The following is a 10273-nucleotide window of genomic DNA, read 5'->3' on the forward strand; positions in this document are numbered from 1 at the left end:
GCGCCCCCCCGACTGCGCCCTACACCCCACACACCGCGTCCCCCCGCGTCAAACCCCAACTCCGGCAACCCGCACCCCCAAACGCCGTTGCACCGTGCAACCTCACAGCCCGCACCCCCAAACCCCACACCCCTAAAACCCGTTGCACCGTGCATCCTCACAGCCCGCACCCCCACACCCCGCGCCCCCAAATCCCCGCACCCCCAAAACCCGTTGCACCGTGCATCCTCACAGCCCGCACCCCCACACCCCGCGCCCCCGGTTGCCTCCAGACCCCAACAGCTCCCCCGCCGCCGCGGGCGTCCCCCGACAATAAAGTGCGCCCAGGCACCCCTGCCCACGCGTGTTCCTCCGCCGCGCCCGCGGTACCGGCCCTGCCCCCGCCGCCCGGCCCCGGCAGGGCACGACGGACCCCCCTGTGGCACCCACGCGGGACGGCGGCCGGGCAGCCCCGCGCGTTCCCCGACCTCCCCACGGAGCTGGACGGGGCAAAGGGGCAAAGTGTGGGGGCAGAGCAGGGCCTCCCCGTCCCTGCGCCCCCCCGCCCCTGCCCCCTAACCCCGGCCGGACCCGCTGGCTCCCACGCGGAGCGGCGTGGGGGGAGGAGGGGGCATTCCCGTGGGTGCGTGCCCGGCGGTCCACGCAGGGGGGTCCAAACCTGCAGGAGGGACCCTGTTGCCCCCAGCTCCCGCCCCCCCACGGCCGCCCCCGGTTTTCTACGCATTTTTCTCCATTTTACAATCAAAATAAGCGAGGGCCGGACGGTTCCCCCAGGGTGCGCTGGCGCCGTGGGGCGGGGGGTGTCTCCGGGACAGGGGATGTCCCCAGGGCAGGGGGTGTCCCCAGGGCAGGAGGTGAGCCCCGGGCAGGGGGTGTCCCGAACACGAGGTGTCCCCAACAGGACATGTCATGTCCCCAGGGGAGGGGGTGTCCCCAAGGCAGGACATGTCCCCAGCAGGACATGGCCCCAGCAGGAGTGTCCCCACAGAAGGAGGTGTCCCCGGCGTGGGGCCGGGCACCGGCTCCCTGGGCCGTGAGCGCCTTGGCGGTGGCACTGCCCGTGCCCACGCATGCGGGGGAAGGACGACAGGCGCAGGTGGGTGCTGGGTGCTCAAGCCAAAGTTTATTGCCCGCCGGGGTCCCAGCTGGGCCGTGGGCAGGGAGGGGCGCGGGGGCGGCAGGGCAGGAGGTGTGGGGGCATCTCCACACCCCAAGGGGAAGAGCTGCCCCTCAGAGCTCGTGCTGGCACAGGAAGGGGAACCTGCTGGAGCAGGGGTAGTCATGCCATAACTGGAAACCTGGGTGGGGGGCAGTGAGTCACCCAGAGCCCTGCCACCCCCTAGCACACCCCCTTTTACCTCCATCACCCCCACCTCCATCACCCCCACCTCCACCACCTCCCTCACCCCCACTTCCATCACCCCCCACCTGCATCACCCCCCACCTCCATCACTTCCCTCACCCTCCGCCTCCATCACCCTTGCCTCCATCTCCCCTTTTATCTCCATCTCCCCTCCCTCACCCATACCTTCATCACCCCTTTCATCTCCATCACCACCCACCTCCATCATCTCCCTCACCCCTACCTCCATCACGCCTCCTCTCCGTCGCCCTCCTTCACCCCGACACCCCAACTCTCCTGCAGCGGCTGGGGGTCCCAGTCATGCGGCATGGCCATGCCAGCCCCCCCAACCCCCAGGACCCAGCTCACCTGAGGACCATTCCAGCACCACACAGTCCTCCCTGTTCCACCGGTTGTTGGGCTGCCCCGGGGCCCAGCGCTTGTAGTTGAAGACGGAGTTATCGGACCACTTCCACCGCCTGGTCTGTGGGTGCCGGGGGAATGAAGGTCAGGGGGCTCCCGCGGCAGGGGCCGGGGGTCAGCGGGGGGCTGGGTTGGGGGGCTGGGGTCGGTGGGTGCCTGGGGCAGGGGCAGTGGGTGCCCAGAGCAGGGGAACAGGGTCAGTGGGTGCCTGGGGTGGGGGACAAGGATCATTTGGTGCCCCGGGGAGGGGCTCAGTGTGTGCCTGGGGTGGGGGACAGAGATCAGTGGCTGCCTGGGCAGGAGATGGCTCAGTGAGTGCCTGGGTAGGGGACAGGGGTCAGTTTGTACCCAGGGCAGGGGGTCAGAGGGTGCCTGCGTTGGGGGAGAGGAATCAGTTGGTGCCCAGGGCAGGGGGTCAGTGGGTGCCCAGGGTGGGGGGCTGAGGCAGCCGACGGGCAGAGGCGCAGCCCCCTGACACTCACGTGCTCCTCGTCCTGCAGCCCGATCCAGGTGTTGTCCCTATCCCTCTGGCTGATGATGTAGCGGGCAAAGACCCTGCTGGCCCCCAGGCTGTGGATGGAGGCCAGCCGCCCCTTGGGGCCGTACCGCCTGCACTCGGTCTGGGGGGGCACAGGCGGGCGGCTCAGCACCCAGCACCTGCAGCCACCAGGCACTGGGTGCCGGGCACCCCCGCGCAGAAAGCCCGGGGGTGGGGGAGAGCAGCAGAGCCCCCGACCCTGCCACCATGTCTGCGTAGAGGAGAGCCCTCCCCTCGCTGCAGACCCCCCCCCGCTGGGGTCCTGCTTCTGGCCAGGGCGATGCCCCCACTCCGCGCCTGCCGCCCCTCCGCGGGGAACCCCCCAGCGCCCCCCGGCGGTGCCAGCACCCACCTCAGCCTCAGCCCAGGTCCTCCTCTCGGTGAAGTACCCGTAGCAGAACCCCCGGTAGTAGAGCCAGGTCGGGGGGCAGCTGGCTGCCGGCATCCTCTCCAGGGCAGGGCTGGGGGGGCTGGCGAGGGCACCTTCAAAACGCAGGCAGAGCCTCTGCTGTCCCACGGGAGGGGGCACCCACCGCTGCCCCACGGCCCGTGCCCCCCACCGCCGGGGAGGGAGCCGGGATGTCTGCTGCAGGTGTGGGGCCAGATGGGCACCAGCCCCCCAGACCCCACCCAGCAGTACCCCCACCCGGGGACACCCCCCCACCCGGGCACACCCCCCCCACCCAGCAACACCCCCACCCGGGGCAACCACCCCAGGGACAACCCCCCAGGCTCTGCCACGCACCCAGCAATTGGGGTGCCCGGAGCAGGGTGTGGGGAGGGGTCCCACTGGCAGGGGGCTGCCACAGAATGGGGATGGGGAGTGGGGATTGGGAATCAGGGATCCGTGATGAGAGATTGAGGATGATGGCTTGGGAATCATGGCTCAGGGACAAGGGAGCAGGAATTGGGATCAGGGATCCAGGATTGGGGATCAGGGATCAGGAGCAGGGATGGGGGATCAGGGCGTGCGGGATCAGGCGCTGCTGCCTGGCGCGGGGGAACTGCACCCGTGTCCCGTGAGGGCCCATGGTCCGGGCAGGGAATCACCTCCCAGGAAGGCCAGGAGGAGCAGGCAGCCGAGCAGGCGGGGGGCAGCGAGCCTGGGCCCCACACTCATCTCTTCTGCTGCAGAGAGAGCAGAGGAAGGGCCGTGAGCGCTGGGGGGGGACCAGCATGGGGAGAAGCAGCCGGGGGTCGGGATGCCAGGGCTGCTCGGGGGGTACCTGCCCAGCTGGGCAATAGGGCTCAGCAGGCTCCCTCACACCACAGACCCACTGTGATGGAGGCAGGGGGTGCCTGGATCCATCCCAGGACAGAGGGCAGGGGGTGCCCGGATCCATCCCAGGACTGAGGGCAGGGGGTGCCCAGATCCATCCCAGGACAGAGGGCAGGGGGTGCCCGGATCCATCCCAGGACAGAGGGCAGGGGGTGCCCAGATCCATCCCAGGACAGAGGGCAGGGGGTGCCCGGATCCATCCCAGGACTGAGGGCAGGGGGTGCCCGGATCCATCCCAGGACAGAGGGCAGGGGGTGCCCGGATCCATCCCAGGACAGAGGGCAGGGGGTGCCCGGATCCATCCCAGCACAGAGGGCAGGGGGTGCCCGGATCCATCCCAGGACAGAGGGCAGGGTGTGCCCGCATCCATCCCAGGACTGAGGGCAGGGGGTGCCCGGATCCATCCCAGCACAGAGGGCAGGGGGTGCCCGGATCCATCCCAGGACTGAAGGCAGGGGGTGCCCAGATCCATCCCAGCACAGAGGGCAGGGGGTGCCCGGATCCATCCCAGCACAGAGGGCAGGCGGTGCCCGGATCCATCCCAGGACTGAGGGCAGGGGGTGCCCGGATCCATCCCAGGACTGAGGGCAGGGGGTGCCCGGATCCATCCCAGGACAGAGGGCAGGGTGTGCCCGCATCCCTCCCAGGACAGAGGGCAGGGGGTGCCCGGATCCATCCCAGCACAGAGGGCAGGGGGTGCCCAGATCCATCCCAGGACAGAGGGCAGGGTGTGCCCGGATCCATCCCAGGACAGAGGGCAGGGGGTGCCCGGATCCATCCCAGGACAGAGGGCAGGGGGTGCCTGGATCCGTCCCAGCACAGAGGGCAGGGGGTGCCCGGATCCATCCCAGCACAGAGGGCAGGCGGTGCCCGGATCCATCCCAGGACTGAGGGCAGGGGGTGCCCGGATCCATCCCAGCACAGAGGGCAGGGGGTGCCCGGATCCATCCCAGCACAGAGGGCAGGGGGTGCCCGGATCCATCCCAGGACAGAGGGCAGGCGGTGCCCGGATCCATCCCAGGACTGAGGGCAGGGGGTGCCCGGATCCATCCCAGGACTGAGGGCAGGGGGTGCCCAGATCCATCCCAGGACAGAGGGCAGGGGGTGCCCGCATCCCTCCCAGGACAGAGGGCAGGGGGTGCCCGGATCCATCCCAGGACAGAGGGCAGGGGGTGCCCGGATCCATCCCAGGACTGAGGGCAGGGTGTGCCCGGATCCATCCCAGGACTGAGGGCAGGGGGTGCCCGGATCCATCCCAGGACAGAGGGCAGGGGGTGCCCGGATCCATCCCAGCACAGAGGGCAGGGGGTGCCCGGATCCATCCCAGGACAGAGGGCAGGGGGTGCCCAGATCCATCCCAGCACAGAGGGCAGGGGGTGCCCGGATCCATCCCAGGACTGAGGGCAGGGTGTGCCCGGATCCATCCCAGGACTGAGGGCAGGGGGTGCCCGGATCCATCCCAGGACAGAGGGCAGGGGGTGCCCGGATCCATCCCAGCACAGAGGGCAGGGGGTGCCCGGATCCATCCCAGGACAGAGGGCAGGGGGTGCCCGGATCCATCCCAGCACAGAGGGCAGGGGGTGCCCGGATCCATCCCAGGACAGAGGGCAGGGGGTGCCCAGATCCATCCCAGCACAGAGGGCAGGGTGTGCCCGGATCCATCCCAGGACTGAGGGTAGGGTGTGCCCAGATCCATCCCAGCACAGAGGGCAGGGGGTGCCCGGATCCATCCCAGCACAGAGGGCAGGGGGTGCCCAGATCCATCCCAGGACAGAGGGCAGGGGGTGCCCGGATCCATCCCAGGACAGAGGGCAGGGGGTGCCCAGATCCATCCCAGGACAGAGGGCAGGGGGTGCCCGGATCCATCCCAGGACAGAGGGCAGGGGGTGCCCGGATCCATCCCAGCACAGAGGGCAGGGGGTGCCCAGATCCATCCCAGGACAGAGGGCAGGGGGTGCCTGGATCCATCCCAGCACAGAGGGCAGGGGGTGCCCGGATCCATCCCAGGACAGAGGGCAGGCGGTGCCCGGATCCATCCCAGCACAGAGGGCAGGGGGTGCCCGGATCCATCCCAGCACAGAGGGCAGGGGGTGCCCGAATCCATCCCAGCACAGAGGGCAGGGGGTGCCCGGATCCATCCCAGGACAGAGGGCAGGGGGTGCCCGGATCCATCCCAGGACAGGGGCAGGTGGTGCCCGGATCCATCCCAGGACAGGGGGCAGGGGGTGCCCGGATCCATCCCAGGACTGAGGGCAGGGTGTGCCCGGATCCATCCCAGGACAAAGGGCAGGGGGTGCCCGGATCTATCCCAGGACTGAGGGCAGGGGGTGCCCGGATCCATCCCAGCACAGAGGGCAGGGGGTGCCCGGATCCATCCCAGGACTGAGGGCAGGGGGTGCCCGGATCCATCCCAGCACAGAGGGCAGGGGGTGCCCGGATCCATCCCAGGACAGAGGGCAGGGGGTGCCCGGATCCATCCCAGGACAGAGGCAGGGGGTGCCCGGATCCATCCCAGGACTGAGGGCAGGGTGTGCCCGGATCCATCCCAGGACAAAGGGCAGGGGGTGCCCGGATCCATCCCAGGACAGGGGCAGGGGGTGCCTGGATCCATCCCAGCACAGAGGGCAGGGGGTGCCCGGATCCATCCCAGGACAGAGGGCAGGGGGTGCCCGGATCCATCCCAGGACTGAGGGCAGGGGGTGCCCGGATCCATCCCAGGACAGAGGGCAGGGGGTGCCCGGATCCATCCCAGGACAGAGGCAGGGGGTGCCCGGATCCATCCCAGGACAGAGGCAGGGGGTGCCCGGATCCATCCCAGGACAGGGGCAGGGGGTGCCCGGATCCATCCCAGGACAGAGGGCAGGGGGTGCCCGGATCCATCCCAGGACAGAGGGCAGGGGGTGCCCAGATCCGTCCCAGCACAGAGGGCAGGGGGTGCCCGGATCCATCCCAGCACAGAGGGCAGGTGGTGCCCGGATCCATCCCAGGACAGAGGGCAGGGGGTGCCCAGATCCATCCCAGCACAGAGGGCAGTGGGTGCCCGGATCCATCCCAGGACAGAGGGCAGGGGGTGCCCGGATCCATCCCAGGACAGAGGGCAGGGGGTGCCCGGATCCATCCCAGGACAGAGGGCAGGGGGTGCCCGGATCCATCCCAGCACAGAGGGCAGGGGGTGCCCAGATCCTTCCCAGGACAGAGGGCAGGGGGTGCCCGGATCCATCCCAGGACTGAGGGCAGGGGGTGCCCGGATCCATCCCAGGACAGAGGGCAGGGGGTGCCCGGATCCATCCCAGGACAGAGGGCAGGGGGTGCCCAGATCCGTCCCAGCACAGAGGGCAGGGGGTGCCCGGATCCATCCCAGCACAGAGGGCAGGGGGTGCCCGGATCCATCCCAGGACAGAGGGCAGGGGGTGCCCGGATCCATCCCAGGACAGAGGGCAGGGGGTGCCCGGATCCATCCCAGCACAGAGGGCAGGGGGTGCCTGGATCCATCCCAGGACAGAGGGCAGGGGGTGCCCGGATCCATCCCAGCACAGAGGGCAGGGGGTGCCTGGATCCATCCCAGGACAGAGGGCAGGGGGTGCCCGGATCCATCCCAGGACAGAGGGCAGGGGGTGCCCAGATCCATCCCAGCACAGAGGGCAGTGGGTGCCCGGATCCATCCCAGGACAGAGGGCAGGGGGTGCCCGGATCCATCCCAGCACAGAGGGCAGGGGGTGCCCAGATCCATCCCAGGACAGAGGGCAGGGGGTGCCCGGATCCATCCCAGCACAGAGGGCAGGGGGTGCCCGGATCCATCCCAGCACAGAGGGCAGGGGGTGCCCAGATCCTTCCCAGGACAGAGGGCAGGGGGTGACCGGATCCATCCCAGCACAGAGGGCAGGGGGTGCCCGGATCCTTCCCAGGACAGAGGGCAGGGGGTGCCCGGATCCATCCCAGGACAGAGGGCAGGGGGTGCCCAGCTCAGCACCCAGAGGAGCAGAGCCACAGTACAGCAGGACCCCTCACCCATCAGGGTGAGGGAGGGCCGGGAAAGGGACACCCGGGAGCAGGGATGGCCTTTGGGGACCGTGCAGCGGCGGTCGCCCTGGGGACAGGTCACAGCCGCGTTCCGGGTACCTCCGAGCGTGGCTGATGGTCACCCGGGAGCCCAGCGGGCAAGTGCCGCTTGCGGGCTTTGCAGCCACCCAAGGGCAGCGGCAGCTCCAGTTCCCTGGAAGCGGGGACGTGCTGGGGATGGGCTCGAGCTGCCGCCGCCGCCCGTGCACTGGTGAAGGTGTCTGGGGTCCTGCCGTGACCCACCCCAGAGGGCAGGTTTAGGCTGGACAGAGGGAGGGAAGGATTTAGGCTGAGGGTGGTGAGGCTGTGGAACAGGCTGCCCAGAGAAGCTGTGGATGCCCTGTCCCTGGAAGGGTTCAAGGTCGGGCTGGACGGGGCTTTGGGCAACGGGATCGAGTGGGAGATGTCCCTGCCCATGGCAGGGGGTGGCCTGGATGGTCTCTGAAGGTCCCTCAACCCCAACCAGTCTGGCTCTACGGTGCAGCCTTCCTGGGAGCGGCGACAGGGAGGGAGCAGGTTCGATGTGACCACAGCAGCGCCGTGGCCACGGGGGAGAGGGCTTGTAGGGAGAGGGGTGGGGGGGCTGCAGGTGTCCCCATCCCACTGCAGGGCTCTGCAAGGACGGGCACGGCAGACGGGGGTGCCAAGGGTGGCCGTGCTACCTTCACCCCACTGCCCTCGCTGCCTCCGGGGTCTCCACCTCCCTGCGAGGGTCATTCATCCTCTCTGGCCCACACGGGCAAATGGGGAGTGATGGCGCTCTGCCCACCCCCACCCAGCCCCTCTCACAGCCAGACACCAGCCGGGTGCTGGACCCCCTGGCCGGGTGCTGGACCCCTGACTGGGTGCTGGACCCCCTGGCTGGGTGCTGGACCCCCAGCTGGGTGCTGGACCCCCTGGCTGGGTGCTGGACCCCTGGCTGGGTGCTGAACCCCCTGGCTGGGTGCTGGACCCCTGGCTGGGTGCTGAACCCCCTGGCTGGGTGCTGGACCCCCTGGCCGGGTGCTGGACCCCTGGCTGGGTGCTGGACCCCCGGCTGGGTGCTGGACCCCTGGCCGGGTGCTGGACACCTTGGCTGGGTGCTGAACCCCCTGGCTGGGTGCTGGACCCCTGGCTGGGTGCTGAACCCCCTGGCTGGGTGCTGGACCCCCTGGCCGGGTGCTGGACCCCTGGCTGGGTGCTGGACCCCCTGGCTGGGTGCTGGACCCCCTGGCCGGGTGCTGGACCCCTGGCTGGGTGCTGGACCCCCTGGCTGGGTGCTGGACCCCCGGCTGGGTGCTGGACCCCCAGCTGGGTGCTGGACCCCCGGCTGGGTGCTGAACCCCCTGGCTGGGTGCTGGACCCCTGGCTGGGTGCTGGACACCTTGGCTGGGTGCTGGACCCCCTGGCTGGGTGCTGGACCCCCTGGCTGGGTGCTGGACCCCCAGCTGGGTGCTGAACCCCCTGGCTGGGTGCTGAGCCCTGCGGCCAGGCACCTGTAATGCCATCCCTATAGGGTGAGCCCCGGCGTGGGTGCGTGAGGCTCATGACATTCGTGGCACCCCGTAGCACAGGGCAGGAGGCCGCTGGCTCCTGCACGTCCCCGTCACCACACGCCACTCGCAAAGCAGGAATATTCTTGGGAGTATTTGCTGGCATCGCCCGCGAACACGCTGCGGGAGGTGTTAGCGAGGAGGCACTCACCAGACGGCTCCTGGGAGCGGGGCTGGCCGGTGGCTGACATGTCTCTGGGTGGGTGACCTGCGTCCCGGGGGCAGCCCGGTCCCCCAGGGTCCCCCTGCCTGTGGGGGCGACGGCTGTGCTGGCGGGAGCTCCCTGGGTTGGCGCACGCTGCTTTTATGGCTGTGGTGCGGGGCGGGCGTGGGGCAGAACAGCCTTCCTGGAGCAGCCAGGACACTTCTGCTTTGTGGGTTCATTATCGCAGCTTCTCTGCTCTGCCCTTAACGAGGGCGTCCCGCGCCCCCAGCGCTCCCAGTGAGACCAGCTCGGCTGCCTGGCTGCTCCCACGCTGCCCCTACGGACACCTGTGGGGCACCAGGATCCCGGGGGTCACCAGGAGTGGGAAGCACAGCGATTCTGGGGGTCACCAGGAGTGGGAAGCACAGCGATTCTGGGGGTCACCAGGGGTGAGACCACAGTGTCCCTGGCGGGTCTGAGTGAGGTGAGACCTGTGCCCACGCCAAGCCCAGCACTGCTGCCGTGACTCCCACGAGGTCCCACCAGTTGACCCACGAGGATGCAGGGCCCGATCAGAGAGGAGCGCTGCAGGCAGTGCTCAACAGGAGGAAGAGGGGGAATGTTTGGCGTGATGCCGTTTGTCTTCCCAAGTCACCGTTACGCGTGCTGGAGCCCCGCTTTCCTGGAGATGGCTGAGCACCCGCCTGCCCGTGGGGAGGATGAATGTATTCCTTGTTTCGCTTTGCTTGTGTGCAGCTTTTGCTTTCCCTCTTAAACCGTCTTTAGCGCAAGCCATGAGTTTTCTCACTTTTACCCTTCTGACTCTCTCCCCCATCCCACCGAGGGAGTGAGCGAGTGGCCGTGTGGGGCTCAGGCAGTGACTTGGCCAAGGGGGGGGACACAAAGGACCATCATCGCAACTGAAATCAGCATCCGCCCCTCCCCGCCAACACCC

General features: G+C 69.3%; 1 protein-coding gene across 1 annotated transcript; it reads right to left on the reverse strand.

The window, feature by feature from the left end:
• Nucleotides 1–1121: 1121 nt before the first annotated feature.
• Nucleotides 1122–9447, reverse strand: LOC135311564 (C-type Lectin CRL-like). Its single transcript, XM_064441316.1, has 6 exons — nucleotides 9325–9447; nucleotides 3354–3431; nucleotides 2656–2786; nucleotides 2248–2385; nucleotides 1712–1826; nucleotides 1122–1298 (listed from the first exon to the last, which is right to left on the reverse strand). The coding sequence occupies exons 1-6, from the start codon at nucleotides 9362–9364 to the stop codon at nucleotides 1231–1233; spliced, it is 570 nt and encodes a 189-aa protein (XP_064297386.1). The 5' UTR covers nucleotides 9365–9447; the 3' UTR covers nucleotides 1122–1230.
• Nucleotides 9448–10273: the final 826 nt, after the last annotated feature.

This window comes from Phalacrocorax carbo, chromosome 1, assembly GCF_963921805.1.
Source record: "Phalacrocorax carbo chromosome 1, bPhaCar2.1, whole genome shotgun sequence".
Taxonomy (NCBI): domain Eukaryota; kingdom Metazoa; phylum Chordata; class Aves; order Suliformes; family Phalacrocoracidae; genus Phalacrocorax; species Phalacrocorax carbo.